The sequence below is a fragment of the Pleurodeles waltl genome, chromosome 12, assembly GCF_031143425.1.
Source record: "Pleurodeles waltl isolate 20211129_DDA chromosome 12, aPleWal1.hap1.20221129, whole genome shotgun sequence".
NCBI classification, from domain to species: Eukaryota; Metazoa; Chordata; class Amphibia; order Caudata; family Salamandridae; genus Pleurodeles; species Pleurodeles waltl.
Genome location: NC_090451.1, coordinates 656166698 through 656190459, shown reverse-complemented (window position 1 = coordinate 656190459; position 23762 = coordinate 656166698). Strand labels below are relative to the sequence as shown.

The 23762-nt window shown below is 47.5% G+C and overlaps 1 protein-coding gene across 5 annotated transcripts in view; it reads left to right on the top strand.

Annotated features, from left to right (window-relative positions):
- Nucleotides 1–23762, top strand: part of ZNF687 (zinc finger protein 687) — a 252804-nt gene that overhangs the window by 163581 nt on the left and 65461 nt on the right. For all 5 annotated transcript variants that reach the window (XM_069218357.1, XM_069218358.1, XM_069218356.1 and 2 more), the window contains one exon: nt 10734–10866. In XM_069218357.1, the coding sequence (XP_069074458.1) occupies nt 10734–10866 (133 nt within the window). The remainder of the gene's footprint in view (nt 1–10733; nt 10867–23762) is intronic.

Below are 23762 nucleotides of genomic sequence, written 5' to 3'. Positions count from 1 at the left end.
GAATGTCCAGGCAGCTGGCCTCCTGTTCCGTGCGACATGGAAAATACACCATTTTACTTCTGTCCCAGGTGCCACCGCAAGTTTGCATAGAAGCTTAGCCACCAGGTTTGTAACCTGTCTCCTGTTAGATTAGCTAAGTGACAACTGCAGCATCAGTGTTGTGCTTAAACCAAATACTCTGATGATGAGAGAGAAACAGAGGCAAGCACATCACACCATGCCGGGCCAGAGTGAAAGTAGGTTGCTGAGAGAGCTGGGGTTGTTGAGCATAATATCACCGAGTTGGCCAAAGGAGAAGGCTCAGACGTCAGGATGAGGGTCATTGATGTCAAAAAAGAACATCAAACTCCGAGAAGAAAAAACCCCAGTTAACACCAAAGAAGCATGCAGGGGTGAGTCTCTTTCATCAGACTCTAAATCAGGTAAAGATATTTCAAGGTTGAAGATTTCATTGACCCGAGAGGAAGCAGAAGTCGAAAGATCCACTTGGTCCCATTCAAAGGACACCTTAGGCGGCACGACTTCAGAGAAGGCTATGGCATCAAAAGAAAGACAACCAAAGCTGGGAGAAGACAAAAAAGCCATAGAGCGAGACCCCCCCCACCCCTGGTATTTACCCCACTTTTGGCATTAATACAGGCAGGAAAAATAAACCGATTAAGAGGTGTGCCCACTTCATGCTAGTCCCACACCTATGGTGGACGAGCTGAAGTGGACACTACTTTTTAAATTCCTCCATCTTGTTTGAAAGGAATTAGACCACTATTATACCCACTTCCCAGCAGAAGTGATCATAGAAAGGGTGTAGTCACCCTAAAGGTGGGCAGCCCACTGGCTACCGCCTGGCACTCTCTGTATCACCCCTAAATGAGCATTTAGGTGGCACCTCCGAACACTTGAACTTGGATCCTGACAACCTAAGAAGATGAGGACAAGTTGTTAACCCTGTGTTTTTTAACATTGTTTTCCTTCCAATGAATAACATTGAGAGAACCCTGAAAATTGCACCAAGTATTTATGCTTAACAGACTACTTACCTGATTACGAAGTTCTTCGGTTTGAAACATATAAAAAGAATTGTTATTTGTCTAAATTGGTCTCAGATTTATTATTTTAGTGTGTCTCTCATTTATTACCACTGTGAGTAAAACAAATGCTTACCACTACCCTTTGGTAAGCCTAATTGCTCGCCCTCGCTACCAAAAAAATAGAGCATTAGTCCTGTCTACTTTTGCATCTGAAAAACCAATTAGGGATCCACTAGACTCTGCACAGTGTACTGCATTTTAGTGCAGTATGTAGAGAGCCAGCTTCCTACAATAGTGTACTGAATTTATGGTTCTAGATAACTTCACTTCACACGCTTCCTTTACTACCCTGGGAGAGTCAATGTACTAAAAGGAGAAACTTAGTTATTTAGTTGTAGTGCACCATTATCCTCTGAGCAGGCTCAATGAGGAAGGTTTAAGCACCCAGGGCTACGCAAGGATGCATGTTGCACTACCAGGCTAGTCACTCATCTAAGGTGGGCAGCCTGATGTGCTCCATGAAAAAATAGCTCCACCATCTTGTTTTTGGCAGAATTAGGAATTCTGGGAAATGGTTATGCCCATTCCCTACAGGAAGAGGTCATTTAGGAGGTGTAGTCACACCAGGGGAATAATAGCCCATTGGCTACTACCCTAAACTGAGTATTTGAGTGGCCGAGCTGATCAATGTGAAAACTGAGAACCCGCGTCGACTTTTGGCGCCCAACCCTGCCTACTTGCTGCTGTCCTGACAATCTCCCTGACCCAACTTGTCCTGCAGCTATGCATCTTCTGAAAGCCTCGGAAGGCTGGCAGAACTTAGCCAACTAACAAGCATCTCACTTGGAGTGGAAGAGCCACTTCCCTGAAACCTGCAGGCACCAACGACAACATGCGGTCCACTGACCTGCTGACCAACGGATCCACTGACCGAGCAGTCACCCAGGAGGCAGTCACCATTCTCCAGGAGTACAGACCCGTCTCTCCACAAAGTTTGGAGATGCCAAGCCCACCAGGAGTTAGCCGGCACTAAACCAGGGATAACCGAGCAGTTGCAAGCACCCAGGCTTGTTGGTGTCTGGATCAGACACCACCGCTGCAAGACGACAGAATCAACAAGGCTGCCCACAAGAGTGGCCCAATTGTCTGTTTTCCTTCCCCATGTGCAGGTCTAACCAACCTCTGTGAGGACCTTTGATGCACAGGACCAGCCGACCGAAACCCTCTGGTTCGGTGGCATGTGTAGCTGCAGATACACATGTTGTGCATAGTCCGCCGTCTGGTGTTGGGTCGGAGTGTTACAAGTTGTTTTTCTTCGAAGAAGTCTTTTCGAGTCCCGAGACCGAGGGACTCCTCCTCCTTCGTTCCATTGCGCATGGGCGTCGACTCCATGTTAGATTGTTTTTTTTCCGCCATCGGGTTTGGACGTGTTCCTTTTCGCTCCGGGTTTCGGGACGGAAAGATAGTCTTAACTTCGGAAAACTACGTCGGTATTGTTTCGCTCGGGATCGGGTAAGAATAGAATCGACACCGAATCGTGAAGAGCTCCGGTAGCCCTTCGGGGTAATTTCGATCCCCGTCGGGGCCTGGTCGGCCCGACCGCGTGTAACATCGACACTGATGGAACGGACCCCGTTCCGATTCTGTCCTAAATGCCACAATAAATATCCATATACAGAACAACATTTGGTCTGTAACTTGTGCCTGTCGCCCGAGCACAAAGAAGAAACGTATGAGGCCTGTCGTGCGTTTCGGTCCCGAAAAACGCTCCGTGACCGGCAAGCCAGAAGATTGCAGATGGTGTCCACGCCGACAGGACACCGAGAGTTTGAGGGACAAGGAGAAGAAGAGGAAGCCTTCTCCATCCATGAATCGGACTCTGAGGAACTCGACGTCGAAGAAACCGTGAGTAAGACGTCGAAGCAAGCACCACACAAGAAAACAGACAAGGCCCAGGGGACGCCACTGCCAACAGGCCATGGCTCAACCCATAAAGTAGGTGACCGTCCATCGGCACTGAAAAAGGCCGAACTGGTGCCGAGATCGTCCGACTCGGGTCGAGACACAGGCACGCAGCAATCTCAGGACCGAGAAAGTGCTGCCGAAAAAGATCGACGCCGAGACAGCGGAACTGAAGCTGCTCGACGCAGAGACAGCGGCACCGAGGAAGATCTACGCCGAGAAAGCTCGACGCCGAAAAAGAAAAAATTCTCCTCGGAGCCGAAAAAAAGCAGAGACACAGTTTCGGTGCCAAAACGACCAGCAACCGAACCAACTGCCAGCTCATATACAGAGGAACAATCACTGTCCTCTCAAATGCGCAAACACAGATTTGAAGAAGAGTTACAGACCACTGATGTAGACCACACACAAAAGCGGATCTTCATACAAAGTGGGACAGGGAAGATCAGCACTCTTCCCCCAATCAGGAGAAAAAGGAGACTCGAGTTCCAAACACGAGAACAAACACCACAAAAAATGGTGAAGAAGGTAACTCCGCCACCCTCTCCTCCACCTGTAACTCACACATCACCGGCACAGACTCCGTCACATTCACCGGCTCATACCACCATGAGCCAAGACGACCAGGACGCTTGGGACCTATACGACGCCCCAGTATCAGACAATAGTCCTGAGTCGTACCCTACCAAGCCCTCACCACCTGAGGACAGCACAGCGTATGCACAGGTGGTAGCTAGGGCAGCAGAATTCCATAACGTGTCGTTACACGCAGAACCTGTCGAGGATGACTTCCTTTTCAACACCCTCTCCTCCACCCATAGCTCCTACCAAAGCCTACCTATGCTTCCAGGAATGCTAAGGCACGCAAAACAGATCTTCAAAGAACCTGTCAAGAGTAGAGCGATAACTGCAAGGGTGGAGAAAAAATATAAAGCACCGCCCACGGACCCTACTTTTATCACCTCACAGCTGCCACCAGATTCAGTCGTGGTAGGGGCAGCTCGCAAAAGAGCCAACTCACACACATCAGGCGAGGCACCACCTCCGGATAAGGAGAGCCGCAAGTTCGACGCAGCTGGGAAAAGGGTCGCAGTACAAGCTGCAAACCAGTGGCGCATCGCCAACTCTCAGGCGCTCCTAGCGCAATATGATAGAGCCCATTGGGACGAGATGCAGCATCTCATCGAGCATCTACCCAAGGAATTTCAAAAACGGGCAAAACAAGTGGTTGAGGAAGGACAAAACATCTCCAATAACCAAATACGCTCCTCTATGGACGCAGCGGACACAGCTGCAAGAACAATAAATACCGCAGTAACCATAAGAAAGCACGCATGGTTGCGCACATCTGGCTTTAAACCGGAAATACAGCAAGCGGTGCTCAATATGCCGTTCAATGAACAACAATTGTTTGGACCCCAAGTCGACACGGCAATTGAGAAATTGAAAAAGGACACTGACACAGCCAAGGCCATGGGCGCACTCTATTCCCCGCAGGGCAGAGGCACTTTCGGCACCTTCCGCAAAACAACCTTCAGAGGGGGGTTTCGGGGTCAAGCCACACAAGCCAGCACCTCACAATCAACACCGTCTACATACCAGGGACAGTACCAAAGGGGAGGCTTTCGGGGCCAGTACAGAGGAGGACAATTCCCTAGAAACCGGGGAAATTTCAAAGTCCAAAAACCCCTCCAACCAAACAGTGACTCACAAGTCACTCAACCCCTTCACACAACACCAGTGGGGGGAAGACTAAGGCCCTCATTCTGACCTTGGCGGGCGGCGGAGGCCGCCCGCCAAAGTCCCGCCGTCAGGTTACCGTTCCGCGGTCGAAAGACCGCGGCGGTAATTCTGACTTTCCCGCTGGGCTGGCGGGCGGTCGCCTTCAGACCGCCAGCCAGCCCAGCGGGAAAGAGGCTTCCACGATGAAGCCGGCTCGGAATCGAGCCGGCGGAGTGGAAGCTGTGCGACGGGTGCAGTTGCACCCGTCGCGTATTTCACTGTCTGCGCAGCAGACAGTGAAATACATTTAGGGGCCCTCTTACGGGGGCCCCTGCAATGCCCATGCCAGTGGCATGGGCACTGCAGGGGCCCCCAGGGGCCCCGCGACCCCCCCTACCGCCATCCGGATCTCGGCGGTCCGACCGCCGGGATCTGGATGGCGGTAGGGGGGGTCGGAATCCCCGCGGCGGTGCAGCAAGCTGCGCCGCCGCGGAGGATTCAATGGGGCCGCGGTACACTGGCGGGACCCCGCCAGTGGTGCCGGTCCGACCGCGGCTTTACCGCCGCGGTCGGAATCCCCATTGGAGCACCGCCGGCCTGTTGGCGGTGCTCCCGCGGTCCTCCGCCCTGGCGGTCAAAGACCGCCAGGGTCAGAATGACCACCTAAGTCAGTTTTACAAATCTTGGGAGGAGATAACAACAGACACTTGGGTCTTAGCAATTATCCGACATGGTTATTGCATAGAATTTCTCCAACTCCCTCCAAATGTCCCACCAAAAACACAGAATATGTCAAAACAACATCTAGACCTTCTAGAACTAGAAGTTCAAGCATTACTGCAAAAGGACGCAATAGAATTGGTACCATGTACACAAGAAAACACAGGAGTTTACTCACTGTACTTTCTAATACCAAAAAAGGACAAAACACTGAGACCAATCCTAGATCTCAGAACACTAAGGCCCGTATTTATACTCCGTTTGCGCCGAATTAGCGTCGTTTTTTTCGACGCAAATTCGGCGCAAAACTAACGGCATATTTATACTTTGGCGTTAGACGCGTCTAGCGCCAAAGTATGGGCAAATAGCGTCATTTTTTTGCGTGAACGCCTTCCTTGCGTTAATGAGATGCAAGGAAGGCGTTCCCGTCTAAAAAAAATGACGGCGACGCAAATGCGTCGTATTTATACTCCCGGGCAAAAATCACGCCCGGGAGTTGGCGGGTCAAAAAACCCCGCATTTGCGCCACTATTTAACGCCTGGGTCAGGGTAGGCGTTAAGGGGCCTGGGGGCTCAAAATGAGCCCACAGGTGCCCTCCTCTGCCCCCAGGGACCCCCCCTGCCCACCCCAGGAGGACACCCAAGGATGGAGGGACCCACCCCAGGGACATTCAGGTAAGTTCAGGTAAGTATAATTTTTTATATTTTTTAATTTTTTTTGGTGGCATAGGGGGGCCTTATTTGTGCCCCCCTACATGCCACTATGCCCAATGACCATGCCCAGGGGACATAAGTCCCCTGGGCATGGCCATTGGGCAAGGGGGCATGACTCCTGTCTTTACTAAGACAGGAGTCATTTAAATGGCGTCTGGGCGTCGAAAAAAATGGCGCAAATCGGGTTGAGGCGCTTTTTTTGCCTCAACCTGACTTGCCCCATTTTAAGACGCCCTAACGCCATTTTCCCCCTACGCCGGCGCTGCCTGGTCTACGTGGTTTTTTTCCACGCACACCAGGCAGCGCCGGTCTGCTAGCGCCGGCTAACGCCATTCCATAAATACGGCGCCCGCATGGCGCTTCAGAATGGCGTTAGACGGCGCTAAATTTTTTGACGCTAAACTGCGTTAGCGCAGTTTAGCGTCAAAAAGTATAAATATGGGCCTGAACACCTACATCAAATCAGACCACTTTCACATGGTCACGCTACAAGACGTGTTACCACTGCTAAAGCAACAAGACTACATGACAACCTTAGATCTAAAGGACGCGTACTTCCACATACCGATACATCCCTCGCACAGGAAATACCTAAGGTTCGTATTCAAAGGAATACATTATCAATTCAAAGTGTTGCCGTTCGGTATAACAACCGCACCAAGAGTATTTACAAAATGCCTGGCAGTAGTAGCTGCACACATCAGAAGGCAGCAAATACACGTATTCCCGTACCTAGTCGATTGGCTAATCAAGACCAACTCCCTAACAAAGCGTTCACACCACACAGATTATGTCATACAAACCCTCTACAAACTCGGTTTCTCCATCAACTATACAAAATCTCACATTCTGCCGTGCAAAACACAGCAATACTTAGGAGCGACAATCAACACAACAAAGGGAATAGCCACTCCAAGTCTACAAAGGGTTCAAAATTTTCACAAGGTTATACAAGCCATGTATCCAACACAAAAGATACAGGCAAAGACGGTATTAAAACTCCTAGGCATGATGTCCTCATGCATAGCCATTGTCCCAAACGCAAGACTGCACATGAGGCCCTTACAACAGTGCCTAGCATCACAGTGGTCACATGCACAGGGTCACCTCCTAGATCTGGTGTTGATAGACCGCCAAACATACATCTCGCTTCTATGGTGGAACAGTATAAATTTAAACAAAGGGCGGCCTTTCCTAGACCCAGTGCCACAATACGTGATAACAACAGATGCTTCCATGACAGGGTGGGGAGCACACCTCAATCAACACAGCATCCAAGGACAATGGGACGTACATCAAACAAAGCTGCATATAAATCACCTCAAATTGTTAGCAGTATTCCTAGCGTTGAAAGCATTTCAACCGATCATAAACCACAAATACATTCTTGTCAAAACAGACAACATGACAACAATGTATTATCTAAACAAACAGGGGGGAACACACTTGACACAGCTGTGCCTCCTGGCACAAAAGATATGGCAATGGGCAATTCACAACCACATTCGCCTAATAGCACAATTTATTCCAGGGATCCAAAATCAACTTGCAGACAATCTCTCTTGAGATCACCAACAGGTCCACGAATGGGAGATTCACCCCCAAATTCTAAACACTTAATTCAAAATTTGGGGGACACCTCAAATAGACCTATTTGCAACAAAGGAGAACGCAAAATGCCAAAACTTCGCATCCAGGTACCCACACAGGCAGTCTCAAGGCAATGCTCTATGGATGAACTGGTCAGGGATATTTGCGTACGCTTTTCCCCCTCTCCCTCTCCTTCCATATCTAGTAAACAAATTGAGTCAAAACAAACTCAAACTCATACTAATAGCACCAACATGGGCAAGACAACCTTGGTACACAACACTACTAGACCTGTCAGTAGTACCCCAAGTCAGGTTGCCCAACAGACCAGATCTGTTAACACAACACAAACAACAGATCAGGCATCCAAACCCAGCATCGCTGAATCTAGCAATCTGGCTCCTGAGATCCTAGAATTCGGACATTTAAACCTCACCCAAGAATGTATGGAAGTCATAAAACAAGCTAGAAGACCATCCACTAGACACTGCTATGCAAGCAAATGGAAAAGATTTGTTTGCTACTGCCATAATAATCAAGTTAAACCATTACATGCATCTCCAAAGGATATAGTGGGATACTTGCTACATTTACAAAAATCAAATCTAGCCTTCTCTTCCATAAAGATACACCTCGCAGCAATATCTGCATACCTGCAAATTACCCATTCAACTTCACTATTTAGAATACCTGTCATTAAAGCGTTTATGGAAGGCCTGAAAAGAATTATACCACCAAGAACACCACCTGTTCCTTCATGGAACCTCAACATCGTCTTAACAAGACTCATGGGCCCACCTTTTGAACCCATGCACTCTTGCGAAATGCAATTCTTAACGTGGAAGGTTGCATTTCTCATTGCCATCACATCTCTAAGAAGAGTAAGTGAAATTCAGGCGTTTACTATACAAGAACCTTTTATTCAAATACACAAAAATAAGGTGGTCCTAAGAACCAATCCAAAATTTTTACCAAAAGTTATTTCACTGTTCCACTTAAATCAAACGGTAGAACTACCAGTGTTCTTCCCACAGCCAGACTCAGTAGCTGAAAGGGCACTACATACATTAGACATCAGAAGAGCACTAATGTACTACATTGACAGAACAAAAGAAATTAGGAAAACAAAACAACTGTTTATTGCATTTCAAAAACCTCATACAGGAAACCCAATATCAAAACAGGGTATAGCCAGATGGATAGTTAAGTGCATCCAAACCTGCTACCTTAAAGCAAAGAGAGAACTGCCCATTACACCAAGGGCACATTCAACCAGAAAGAAAGGCGCTACCATGGCCTTCCTAGGAAACATTCCAATGAACGAGATATGTAAGGCAGCCACATGGTCTACGCCTCACACATTTACTAAGCACTACTGTGTAGACGTGCTATCCGCACAACAAGCTACAGTAAGTCAAGCCGTACTAAGAACTTTATTTCAGACTATTTCCACTCCTACAGGCTGAGCCACCGCTTTTGGGGAGATAACTGCTTATTAGTCTATGCACAACATGTGTATCTGCAGCTACACATGCCACCGAACGGAAAATGTCACTTACCCAGTGTACATCTGTTCGTGGCATTAGTCGCTGCAGATTCACATGTGCCCACCCGCCTCCCCGGGAGCCTGTAGCCGTTTGGAAGTTATCTTCAACATTTGTACATTTGTAAATATATTACTTAAACCTTAGTTGGTACATACTTATTCATTCCATTGCATGGGCACTATTACTAACATACACAACTCCTACCTCACCCTCTGCGGGGAAAACAATCTAACATGGAGTCGACGCCCATGCGCAATGGAACGAAGGAGGAGTCCCTCGGTCTCGGGACTCGAAAAGACTTCTTCGAAGAAAAACAACTTGTAACACTCCGACCCAACACCAGACGGCGGACTATGCACAACATGTGAATCTGCAGCGACTAATGCCACGAACAGATGTACACTGGGTAAGTGACATTTTCCTACCCGAGCACCCTGGCCCTGGTCCACGACTATCAACTGTGCTCCCTTCTTCCCAGGACCCTCATGATCAGAGCCCCCCGTTGGAAGATCCCGGACCTGTCCCCAAGTCCCACTCTGCAGCCTGTTTCTAGCCTCTCTTTGCTAACCCTGAAGTGCGCAAGGCACCCAACCAGCATCTCAGCACCTAGACGTCCAAGGGCAGGTAAAATAGAATTGCTGGTGGTTCTCGTGACCTTGGTCCACGAACCCTCACCGACCTAAAGGGAACCCCCAAGATCCCTCTGCAAATACCCGAATGCAGTGTATGTACTCTACCCAATGAAAGTCATTACCACTTAAAAGCGCATTGGTGTGATTTACATATCCCACTGTGAACAATACCTCTGCAAACACTGCTTAAATTACTTTGAAGATTTCTGGTTTCAAAACAAAATATAAAAGTGTTGTATTTTACTCTGAATTGAATTTCCTGTTTCTTCTTGAGTATGTGTCTCATTTATTGACTGTGTGTTGAACAAATGCTTAGCACTACCCCCTGATAAGCCTAAACTGCTTGCCCACACTACAACAAAAGACACATTTAGGGTTAATTATTTTAACCACTGTAAAACAGTAAGGGCCTCCTAGATATCTGCATAGTATTCCCTTACATTCGGTACACTACATAAATAGCCAGCTTCATAAACCAGTGAATAAATGATCAGCATTAAAAACTGGAGGAAACCATCATTTCTGAAGGTGAGCAACAAGAAAGCCGTGGTTGATGCAAGGATAGATCTGTGAGCAAACAAGTTCTGACCAGATAACAGACTCCCTTTAAAGTAGTTTTTCAGCTTACCACCTTCTTTTCACTTGAATGTTCTCCAGGGCTTAGCTTCGCCAAACAATAACACAGTTATTTGTCATCAGTAGCGAAGACTGTGTGCCTCCTGCCCCAAAAAATCAGTTTCTCTTATGTCGTGCTTGCTCAGAGGTTGGGTTTCATATGGACCAGCACCTGATTGCTTCCTCGTCATTCTTATTCACAGCTACTGCACAGAAGGTAAACGTACATTCAGCAGCCGTCTAATACTGGAGAAACACATAGAGGTGCGCCATGGAATTATGGTATCCTTCCTAACTAAGAGCGTGGAGATTGATGTGGCTAACAACGATGAGGAGGTAAGCGCTTTGAAACTTTTATTTGGGTTGAACACTTGTGCCAAAAGACTTTCTAGTCTATTACTCCATATTCTTTACTTTTATTGTAAGTGTTGTGATTGCTTTTATTTAAAATGTTAATAAAATACAGCTTGTAACATCGAAAAGCTTTTGCATTCCCAGGAGCCCTAAAGTGTCACAGTTCTGGGCTTTCTTAGTCATGAGACAATGTCATATTCACCACTCTCTAAGCATTCCAATTCTAACTTTTGATGTAACGTGTAATTGTTAAGGTACTGCAACATCTTAAGGTGCTCTAATTCAGACTTGCGATGTGACTGCAGATGTCATAAATAGCAGAAAATTCTGTTCTTAGATTCTGTGCGTATGCCCACGAAGCCTCTCTTTGCTTCTGTGACTGACATCACATTGACCTAAATTAATTATTGGACAAGGATTATTTTGATTTGCCGGAACTTCGTGTGGTCACTCACATATAAAATATTAGATCATGAAGTGGATTCTAACTAAAGTATCTAGTGCCTTAAGATTTGTTCACAAAGTAGGACAAGACTAGATTGTAAATAGCCCTCTCTTGGAACTAAGAGATCTACACTTCCGGCAGTACTTGAAATGGGTGACAACAATTGTATTTCACGAAATCCCTATCCTGGTCTGTTACACAAAACTTTCCAAAGTACTTATTCCCTCTTTAAAGCAATGCACAAATTGCTACTACCACATTATTCCTGGAAAGCACCTTTGTAAGCAGGGGCTAGCTGAAGAATGTTGCAGATGACTGGAAACGTGGAATAGCCTGGACAACATTAGCTTGTTGGTGAGCTAACACATCCACAGAGTAATTTTTAATGAATGTATGTGAGGTGGATCAGGTAGCTAGCTGCCTTACATATGTCCACTATAGGTATGTTACCTTGGATAGCCATGGATGCCCCTTTTTTGTGGGTAGAAAGGGGTCTGGGCAGGAAACTTTCTCTTGGCTTTAGCATAACAGGTTTGACTGCTTCCGTAAAGACCTTTACTACAGGGTCTCCCAATTGTTAAGTGTTACCTTTTCTGAAGGTAGGTGTTAAGTGCAGTTGGATCAATGCACAGGCGAGACCTGATGTTTGCGAACGCAGTAGGTAACAGACTCTCTTGGACAGTAGACTTGAGAAGATCGATGTGTTTGGGAGGCAGTAATAAGCAAATCTTTTCCATTTGGCTGCACAGAAGGCCCTTTGTCTGGATCTCTGAACCGCCTTGAGGATGAAGATTTGTTTTTGTTTTTTGTTGCTGTGGGTGTCATCGACCATTTGTTGTATGTCTGTCCCCTTGGGTTAAGTCAGACAATGCACCCGATGTTCCTGTGCGTAGGAGCTATCTTACATTCTTTTTTCCCGCCATTGGGTCTGGAAGCAATGGAGGTGGTCCGGTAAGTGTTTTTCTAAAACTGATTTTTTTAAAAAATTTGAAATGGCTACTCACCTACAATGTAAAAAAGAGTTCAACACATCCCTAAAGGTTTTTAGAATTCATACCAATCCGTCAAGCGAGGCTGAAGACTATCAGTCTGCTCTGGAGACCCCAGCAACACTGGAACTTCACATAGAGGAGCAGGAGGAGTTCTTTGAACTGGAGTGGGGGTGAAAAGGCAACCGGGTTTGATGAGGAGTTGTGGCAAGAAGCCGACTCCCCAGAAGGAGTAGGCAACTATCTTCCGAGGATATCACCACCAGATGACCTAGCCCTCTACAACAGCCTCCAAGAGGCTGCTGAAACATAGGGAAGCGAGTTAGAGAGGGGAAAAAGGAGATTCCTGCTTCCTCCTAGAAACACTGATGCCCTCTAACAAGGGGGGGCTTGTATTTGCCTATGTTACCAAGCATTTAGGGAAGGAAGCATTTAGGGAACCAGCCATTGCAAAATCTGTATCGGCAGGAGTAGAGAAGACATCTACTCAGGACCCTAAATACATCCAGGAAAACATTCCCGCAGACTCAAAAATTGTGACAACCGCAAGGAAAAAAAAAAAAACACCCACACATCTACAGGCCCACCGCCTGAAAAGGAGAGTAAGAGACTCGACCTGGTGGGCAGTAAAAATGGCGAGGGAGGCTGCAACTCAATGGCTGATTACCAACTACGACCTACTGAACAGATATGGACACCAGCAGTGGAACGAGATGGAGTCCCTCATGTAACATCTGACAGAGGAATATAAAAAAAGAGCCAAGGCTGTGATGCAGGAAAGGAAAAACATTGCAAACACCTACTTGAAGTCAGCATTAGATGCTGCAGACACTGCCAGCCGGTGCTACACTAAGGTGCTATGCTTGGCTGAGGGTGTGCGACTTCAAACCAGAGGTACAGGCCTTCATCATCCAAAATCCCTTCACAGAAGCGGCCACGCGGTTGATGAGTCTTTTTAAAGCATTTCCAATGCAACAGGCCTCACATTTGAGAGACTTGGAGCTATTGGCGTTGTAAAGGATAATGTCTTTCACCTATATTTTGGTTTGGGGTGTAGTGGATGTAAGAACGGAGACGCCGCTGCAACTCTGCCTAGAGGACTTAAAATGGAGGAGTTACCAACTGGACCAGAGACACAGCTGCAGCACTGTCTAGATGACGGAGAATCAGGAATAACCACTGGGACCAGAGAAGTAGTTAGCAGCACTTTCTAGAGGACCAAGAATGAGGAATAACCCCTGGGACCAGAGAAGTAGCTAGCAGCATTCCCTAGAGGACTTAAAAGGAGGAATAACTCCTGGGACCAATGAAGTAGCTTCAGCACTGTCGAGATGCTAGAATGAAGAATAACCGCTGGGACCAGAGAAGTACCCAGCAGCACCCTAGAGGACCAAGAATAAGGAATAACAGCTGGGATCAGTGAAGCAGCTGCATTGTCTAGAGGACCTAGAATGAGGGATAACCACTAGGGCACGAATATCAGCTAGCAGCACTTCCTAGAGGGCCGAGAATGAGGAATAACCGTTGGGACCAGAGAAGCAGCTAGGAGCATTTATCTAGAGGACTTAGAATGAGGAATAACTGCTTTGACAAAAGAAGCAGCTAGCAGCATTGTCTAGAGGACGTAAAATGAGGAATAACCCTGGGACCAATGAAGTAGCTTTAGCACTGCCGAGGAGCTAGAAAGAGGAAAAGCCGCTGGGACCAGAGAATCAACTAGCAGCATTGTCTAGAGGACTTAGAATGAGGAATAGCCGCTGGGACCAAAGAAGGGGTTTCAGCACTGTCTAGAGGACCAAGAATGTGGAATAACCACTGGGATCAGTGAACCAGCTAAAAGCACTGTCTACAGGTCTTAAAATGAAGAATAACCTGTGGGAGCAGAGAAAGAGCTGCAGCACTGTCTAGAATATCTAGAATGAGGAAAAGCACTGGGACTAGACAATCAGCTAGCAGCACTTCCTAGAGGGCCGAGAATGAAGGTTAAGCACTGGTACCAGAGAAGCAGTTGCAGCATTGTTTAGAGGACTAAGAATGAGGAATAACCGCTGGGACCAGAGAAGTAGCTAGCAGTACTTCCTCTTGGACCAAGAATGAGGAATAACCGCTGGTACCAGAGAAGCAGCTAGCAGTACTTCCTAGAGGACCAAGAATGAGGAATAACGACTGGGATCAGAGAATCAGCCAGGCAACACCATCTAGAGGACCAAGAATGAGGAGTAACCACTGGGACCAGAGAACTAGCTAGCAGCACTGTCTACAGGATCTAAAATGAAGCATAACCACTGGGCGTGTAAAATCAGCTAGTGGCACTTCCTAGAGGACCAAGAAGAAGGCATAACCACTAGGATCAGAGAAGCAGCTAGGAGCATTGTCTAGAGGACCGAGAATGAGGAATAACCGCTGGGACCAGAGAACTAGCTAGCAGCACTGTCTAGAGGACTTAAAATGAGGAATAACCACTATGGCTAGAATATCAGCTAGCAGCACTTCCTAGAGGACCAAGAATGAGGAATAACTACTGGGACCAGAGAGAGAAGCAGTTGCAGCACTGTCTACAGGACCAAGAATGAGGAATAACTGCCGGGAACCAGAGAAGTAGCTAGCAGGACTTCCTCGTGGACCAAGAATGAGGACTAACCGCGGGGACCAGAGAAGCAGCTAGAAGCATTGCCTAGAGGACTTAGAATGAGGGATAACCACTGGGACCAGAGAAGTAGCTAGCAGGACTTCCTCGTGGACCAAGAATGAGGAATAACCACCGGGACCAGAGAAGCAGCTACCAGCACTGTTTAGAGGATCTAGAATGTGGAATAACCTCTTGTACTGGACAATCCGCTAGCAGCAGTTCCTAGAGGACCAAGAATGAGGAATAACCGCTGGGACAAGAGAAGTAGCTAGGAGCATTGTCTAGAGGACTTAAAATGAGGAATAACCTCTGGACTAGAATATCAGCTAGCAGCACTGTGTACAGGACCAAGAATAAGGAATAACCGATGGAACGAGAGAAGCAGCTAGCAGCAATTTCTAGAGGATTTAGAATGAGGACTAACCACTGGGACCAGATAAGAAGCTAGGAGCACTTCTTGGGGGTCCAAGAATGTGGAATAACCGCTGGGACTAGAGAACTAGCTAGCAGCACTGTCTAGAGTACCAAGAATGAGAAATAGCCACTGGGACCAATGAAGTAGCTTTAGCACTTGTCGAGGAACTAGAATGAGGAATAACCGCTGGGACCCGAGGAGTACCCAGCAGCACATCCTAGATGATCAAGAATGAGGAATAACCGCTGGGATCAGTGAAGCAGCTAGTAGCATTGTCTAGAGGACTTAGAATGAGGAATAACTGCTGGGACCAGAAAAGCGGTTGCAGCACTGTAGAGGATCTAGAATGAGGAATAACCACTGGGACCAGAGAAGAAACTAGGAGCACTGTTTAGAGGACTAAAAATGAGGAATAACCGCTGGTACCAGAGAAGCAGCTAGCAGTACTTCCTAGAGGACCAAGAATGAGGAATAACGACTGGGATCAGAGAATCAGCCAGGCAACACCATCTAGAGGCACAAGAATGAGGAGTAACCACTGGGACCAGAGAACTAGCTAGCAGCACTGTCTACAGGATCTAAAATGAGGAATAACCACTGGGACCAGAGAAGCAGTTGCAGCACTGTCTAGAGGACCAAGAATGAGGAATAACTGCCGGGAACCAGAGAAGTAGCTAGCAGGACTTCTTCGTGGACCAAGAATGAGGACTAACTGCTGGGACCAGAGAAGCAGCTAGAAGCATTGCCTAGAGGACTTAGAATGAGGAGTAACCACTGGGACCAAATAACTAGCTAGCATCACTGTCTGCAGGATCTAAAATGAGGAATAACCACTTGGCGTGGAAAATCAGCTAGTGGCGCTTCCTAGAGGACCAAGAAGAAGGCATAAGCACTAGGATCAGAGAAGCAGCTAGAAGCATTGTCTAGAGGACTAAGAATGAGGAATAACCGCTGGGACCAGAGAACTAGCTAGTAGCACTGTCTAGAGGACTTAGAATGAGGAATAACCACTATGGTTAGAATATCAGCTAGCAGCACTTCCTAGAGGACCAAGACTAAGGAATAACTGCATGGAACCAGAGAAGTAGCTAGCAGGACTTCCTCGTGGACCAAGAATGTGGAATAACCACTGGGACCAGAGAAGCAGCTACCAGCACTGTTTAGAGGATCTAGAATGAGGAATAACCACTGGGCCTTGAAAATCAGCTAGTGGCACTTCCTAGAGGACCAAGAATGAGGCATAACCACTGGGACAAGAGAAGTAGCTAGGAGCATTGTCTAGAGGACTTAAAATGAGGAATAACCTCTGGACCAATGAAGTAGTTTCAGCACTGTCGAGGACCAAGAATGAGGAATAACGGCTGGGATCAGAGAAGTATGTAGCAGGACTTCCTCTAAGGATGAGGAACAACTACTGGGGCTAGAGAAGCAGTTGCAGCACAGTCTGGAGGATCTAGAATGAAGAATAACCACTGGGACCGGAGAAGAAGCTAGGAGCACTGTCTAGAGGACATAAAATGAGGAATAACCGCTGGGACCAGTTAGCAGCATTGCCTAGAGGACTTAGAATGAGGAATAACCACTGGTAGCAGAGAAGCAGTTGCAGCACTTCCTAAAGGACCAAGAATGAGGAATAACCGCTGGGACCAGAGGAGTACCCAGCAGCCCTTCCTAGAGGACCAAGAATGAGGAATAACCGCTGGGACCAGAGAACTAGCTAGCAGTCCTTTCTACAGGATCTAGAATGAGGAATAACCACTGGGACAAGAAAATCGGGTAGCAGCACTTCCTGGGGGACCAAGAATGTGGAATAACCATTGGGACCACAGAAGCAGCTAGGAGCACTGTCTAGAGGACTTGAATGAGGAATAACCAGTGGGACCAGAGAAGCAGCTAGCAGGATTGACTAGAGGACTTAAAATGAGGAATAACCGCTAGGACCAATGAAGTAGCTTCAGCACTGTCGAGGAGCTAGAATGAGGAATAACCACTGGAACTAGATAAGCACTTCATAGAGGACCAAGAATGAGGAAAAACGGCTGGGATCAGAGAATCAGCCAGTCAACTCCGTCTAGAGGACCAAGAATGAGGAATAACTGCTGGTGCCAGAGAAGCAGCTAGGAGCATTTTCTAGAGGACCTTGAATGAGGAATAACCACTGGGATCAGCGATGCAGCTAAAGGCACTGTCTAGATGACTAAGAATGAGGAATAACCTTTTGGACCAGAGAAGCAGCTAGCAGCACTTCCTAAAGGACCAAGAATGAGGAATAACCACTGGGACAAGAGAAGCGGCTAGCAGCATTGTCTAGACAATTTAGAATGAGGAATAACCGCTGCGACCAAAGAAGTATCTTCAGCACTGCCTTGGAGCTAGAATGACGAATAACCGCTGGGACTAGAGAAGCAACTAGCAGCACTGTCTAGAGGGCCAAGAATGAGGAATAATCGCTGAGACCGGAAAAGTCACTAGCAGCACTGTCTAGAGGACTTAGAATGAGGAATAACTGCTGGGACAAGAGAAGCAGCTAACAGCATTGGCTTGAGGAGATAGAATGAGGAATAACCGCTGGGACCAAAAAAGTACCTAGCGGCACTTCGAAGAGGACCAAGAATGAGGAATAACGGCTGGGATAAGAGAATCAGCCAGGCAACACTGTCTAGAGGACTTGAATGAGGAATAACCAGTGGGACCAGAGAAGCAGCTAGCAGGATTGACTAGAGGACTTAAAATGAGGAATAACCGCTAGGACCAGAGAATAAGTTAGAAGCACTGTCTAGAGGACCAAGAATGAGGAATAACTGCTGGTGCCAGAGAATCAGCTAGGCAGCAGTGTCTAGAGGACCAAGAATGAGGAATAACTACTGGGACCAGTGAACCAGCTAAAAGCTCTGTATAGAGGACTTAAAATAAAGAATAACCGGTGGGACCAAAGAAAGATTTGCAGCACTGTCTAGAATTTCTAGAATTAGGAATAACCACTGGGACTAGAAAATCAGCTGGCAGCACTACGTAGAGGATCAAGAATGAGGAATAAGCGCTGGGACCACAGAAGCAGCTAGGTGCTCTGCCTGCAAAGTCTGAGAGAACCCCCAGGTCCCTCCATTGAATCCTATTGCAAACCTGATGCCCTGTTTTCCCACTGCACCCGGCCGGCCCTGTGCCGCTGAGGGTGTGCTTTGTGTGCCTACTTGGGATTGTCCCCCACCTCCCTGGTCTGCTCCCTGAGGACGCGGGTACTTACCTGCCAGCAGACCGGAACAGGAGCCCCCCTGTCTCCATAGGCACCCATGTTATTTGGGCTCCTCCTGGACCTCTGCACCTGACCGGCCCTGTGTTGCTGGTGCTGGGTGTTTGTGGTTGACTTGAACCCCCATCGGTGGGCTACCTATGTCCCATAGACTGAACTTGTAAGTGCTTTACTTACCACATTAACCTAACTGTACTTACCTCCCCCAGGAACTGTTGAATTTTGCAGTGTCCACTTTTAGAATAGCTTATTGCCATTTTATGAGAAACTGTGTGCAATACTGTTTTGGTTCAAAGTTCTAACTATACCTATGCAAAGTACCTTACATTTAATGTACTTAACTGCAATTTGAATCTTGTGGTTCTAAAATAAATTAAGAAAATAATATTTTTCTATATAGAAACCTGTTGGCCTGGAATTAAGTCCTTGAGTATGTGTTCTCACTTATTGCTTGTGTGTGTACAAGAAATGCTTAACACTACCCTCTGATAAGCCTAACTTCTCGACCACACTACCACAAATGGAGCATTAGTATTATCTATTATTGCCTCTGTCCAGCCTCTTGGGGAACCCCTGGACTCTGTGCACACTATATCTCATTTTGATATAGTAAAAACAGAGACCGCTTCCTACAGAATGTATGTGTTGAGGGGCCTGAGGTTGAGTATTAGCCAGAGTCACCTGTCCTACTTAGCAATAAGGAAGTACCTTTGTAATGCCTCTACTTCCTCTTGAAGGAGGGACTGACAGTCTAGGAAGAGGGTGTGTCTACATGGAGGAAATTTGGCGGGACTGCAGTAAGTTCTGTGAGTGAGTAACTTTGCCCCATGATGGAAGAGACTGACTGACTGAGTTGATGTCTTTCCACCATCCCAGAAACGCTTGGAGTCGAGGAAGATGAAGCCTTTTGATGTTGGGAGGTGTCAATTTCTCTTCTCTTCTTTTCGTAATTCCTCTCTCACTCCCATTCCCCAATATTATATGTGCCTTTAGGACAAGGAAGCTTACATTTGTAATTTGGAGCACTCCCATTGCTAAACTTCTTTTTTTTTTTTTTTTTTTTTTAATTGGACAGCTAGCTCTCTTCTAGTTTGAATGTTTAAACTTTTTATCAGGATGTCAGATGAAAAAATGTTCTTTACATACATAGGCCTTCTTGTGATTTGGCATCTGATAGAGACATCTAGTTGCAGATTCCTTACCCTAGAATTTCCCCCAGGGCATCAGACTGGATCCAGAGATTTTTCGTCAAGTAGTACCCGTGCGCGCCATCAGGTGGCATCAGTCGACTCTGCATGCGTTGTTGGCGTCGTGATTATGTCTTGGTCGTATGTGGGCGCCACCCGGTGTGCTGACTTCAGGTCTTTTCTTTCTGCACCAGCCTACGCGCAGATCCGAGAGGAGAGCTACCCCTGGTAATTTTTTGAGTAATCTAGTCATTACTCAGTCATAGCTACCCCTAGTCATTTTTGAGTAAGTATTCAACACTGTTGTCGAATACTTTTTGAGGAGTTTTCGATGAGTCAAGGGATGTCCCGGAAGACCGGTTTTAAACCCTGCGACTCCTGTCACCGAATGTCGTCGTGACGGATCCTCATGTCATCTGCCTTTGGTGTCTGAAGCGTGACCCAAAGTTGTGCTCCAAGTGTCAGGCCATGCACCCGAAGGCTTTAAGGGAGCGGTCCCTAAGGCTCATGGCGGCCCGGCGCTTGACTCCGCGTTGCTCCCGGTCTCGTTCAAGAGGAAGGCCACAAGACCACTTGCGCAGTCATCATCAATCCTCCTCGTCCCAAACCAAGCCCTCGGGACGCTCCAGTCACAAGAAGAAGTCTAAGAAGGTCCAACATTCTTCGACTTCGCCCCATCGCTCAGACGACACAACACTGGAAGAGCGTTGACGCTCTAGGCCTCCGTCTTCGGAGCCTTCATCTGGGTCGGCTCCGCACCTCCCTGACTTTCTGGGAGCCGGAGCCACCTCTGCCACGTAGAAAGATTTCTGTAAGGCCATGCGCCTCAACTTTGGGCAGATCGACCCGTCCTCAACGCCTTTGGGCCCAGGAGAGTCAGTGAGGGCCCCCTCGGGTTCCACGCTGGCGGCTTTGGCCTCGGCTCCGGGAGGCACCTCTGGATCCGCTCTTGGATCTGTACCGACGCCGGTCGTGCCAACGCAACCTTCCCCAGCATCCGGACTGATGTTGCCGCTCCCGACGTCAGTTGGGTCCGCACTTCCTAGAGGACCAAGAATGAGGACTAACCGCGGGGACCAGAGAAGCAGCTAGAAGCATTGCCTGGAGGACTTAGAATGAGGGATAACCACTGGGACCAGAGAAGTAGCTAGCAGGACTTCCTCGTGGACCAAGAATGAGGAATAACCACTGGGACCAGAGAAGCAGCTACCAGCACTGTTTAGAGGATCTAGAATGTGGAATAACCTCTTGTACTGGACAATCCGCTAGCAGCAGTTCCTAGAGGACCAAGAATGAGGAATAACCGCTGGGACAAGAGAAGTAGCTAGGAGCATTGTCTAGAGGACTTAAAATGAGGAATAACCTCTGGACTAGAATATCAGCTAGCAGCACTGTCTACAGGACCAAGAATAAGGAATAACCGATGGGACGAGAGAAGCAGCTAGCAGCAGTTTCTAGAGGATTTAGAATGAGGAATAACCACTGGAACCAGAGAAGTAGCTACCAGGACTTCCTTGTGGACCAAGAATGAGGAATAACCACTGGGACCAGAGAAGCAGCTAGCAGCACTTTGTAGAGGACTTCAAATGAGGAATAACCACTGGGATCAGAGAAGAAACTAGGAGCACTGTCTAGAGGACTAAAAATGAGGAATAACCGCTGGTACCAGAGAAGCAGCTAGCAGTACTTCCTAGAGGACCAAGAATGAGGAATAACGACTGGGATCAGCGAATCAGCCAGGCAACACCATCTAGAGGACCAAGAATGAGGTGTAACCACTGGGACCAGAGAAGCAGCTAGCAGCACTTTGTAGAGGACTTCAAATGAGGAATAACCACTGGGACCAGATAAGAAGCTAGGAGCACTTCCTGGGGGTCCAAGAATGTGGAATAACCGCTGGGACTAGAGAACTAGCTAGCAGCACTGTCTAGAGTACCAAGAATGAGGAATAACCACTGGGACCAATGAAGTAGCTTTAGCACTTGTCGAGGAACTAGAATGAGGAATAACCGCTGGGACCCGAGGAGTACCCAGCAGCACTGTCTAGAGGATCAAGAATGAGGCATAACCACTAGGATCAGAGAAGCAGCTAGGAGCATTGTCTAGAGGACTTAGAATGAGGAATAACTACTGGGACCAGAGAGAGAAGCAGTTGCAGCACTGTCTACAGGACCAAGAATGAGGAATAACTGCCGGGAACCAGAGAAGTAGTTAGCAGGACTTCCTCGTGGACCAAGAATGAGGGCTAACCGCTGGGACCAGAGAAGCACCTAGAAGCATTTCCTAGAGGACTTAGAATGAGGAATAACCACTAGGACCAGAGAAGTAGCTAGCAGGACTTCCTCGTGGACCAAGAATGAGGAATAACCACTGGGACCAGAGAAGCAGCTAGAAGCATTGCCTAGAGGACTCAGAATGAGGAATAACCTCTGGGACCAGAGAAGTAGCTAGCAAGACTCCCTCGTTGACCAAGAATGAGGAATAACCACTGGGACCGGAGAAGCAGTTGCAGCACTGTCTAGAGGCTCTAGAATGAGGAATAACCACTGGTACCAGAGAAGCAGCTAGCAGTACTTCCTAGAATGAGGAATAACGGCTGGAATCAGAATCAGCCAGGCAACACCATCTAGAGGACCAAGAATGAGGAGTAACCACTGGGACCAGAGAACTAGCTAGCATCACTGTCTACAGGATCTAAAATGAGGAATAACCACTGGGCGTGGAAAATCAGCTAGTGGCGCTTCCTAGAGAACCAAGAAGAAGGCATAAGCACTAGGATCAGAGAAGCAGCTAGAAGCACTGTCTAGAGGACTTAGAATGAGGAATAACCACTATGGCTAGAATATCAGCTAGCAGCACTTCCTAGAGGACCAAGAATGAGGAGTAACCACTGGGACCAGAGAACTAGCTAGCATCACTGTCTACAGGATCTAAAATGAGGAATAACCACTGGGCGTGGAAAATCAGCTAGTGGCGCTTCCTAGAGGACCAAGAAGAAGGCATAAGCACTAGGATCAGAGAAGCAGCTAGAAGCATTGTCTAGAGGACTAAGAATGAGGAATAACCGCTGGGACCAGAGAACTAGCTAGCAGCACTGTCTAGAGGACTTAGAATGAGGAGTAACCACTATGGCTAGAATATCAGCTAGCAGCACTTCCTAGAGGGCCAAGAATGAGGAATAACTACTGGGACCAGAGAGAGAAGCAGTTGCAGCACTGTCTACAGGACCAAGAATGAGGAATAACTGGCAGTAACCAGAGAAGTAGCTAGCAGGACTTCCTCGTAGACCAAGAAAGGAATAACCACTGGGACCAGAGAAGTAGCTAGCAAGACTTCCTCGTGGACCAAGAATGAGGAATAACCGCTGGGCCCAGAGAACTAGCTAGCAGCACTGTCTAGAAGACTTAGAATGAGGAATAACCACTATGGCTAGAATATCAGCTAGCAGCCCTTCCTAGAGGACCAAGAATGAGGAATAACTACTGGGACCAGAGAGAGAAGCAGTTGCAGCACTGTCTACAGGACCAAGAATGAGGAATAACAGCTGGGAACCAGAGAAGTAGCTAGCAGAACTTCCTCGTGGACCAAGAATGAGGAATAACCACTGGGACCAGAGAAGTAGCTAGCAGGACTTCCTCGTGGACCAAGAATGTGGAATAACCACTGGGACCAGAGAAGCAGCTACCAGCACTGTTTAGAGGATCTAGAATGAGGAATAACCACTGGGCTTTGAAAATCAGCTAGTGGCACTTCCTAGAGGACCAAGAATGAGGCATAACCACTGGGACAAGAGAAGTAGCTAGGAGCATTGTCTAGAGGACTTAAAATGAGGAATAACCTCTGGACCAATGAAGTAGTTTCAGCACTGTCGAGGACCAAGAATGAGGAATAACGGCTGGGATCAGAGAAGTATGTAGCAGGACTTCCTCTAAGGATGAGGAACAACTACTGGGGCTAGAGAAG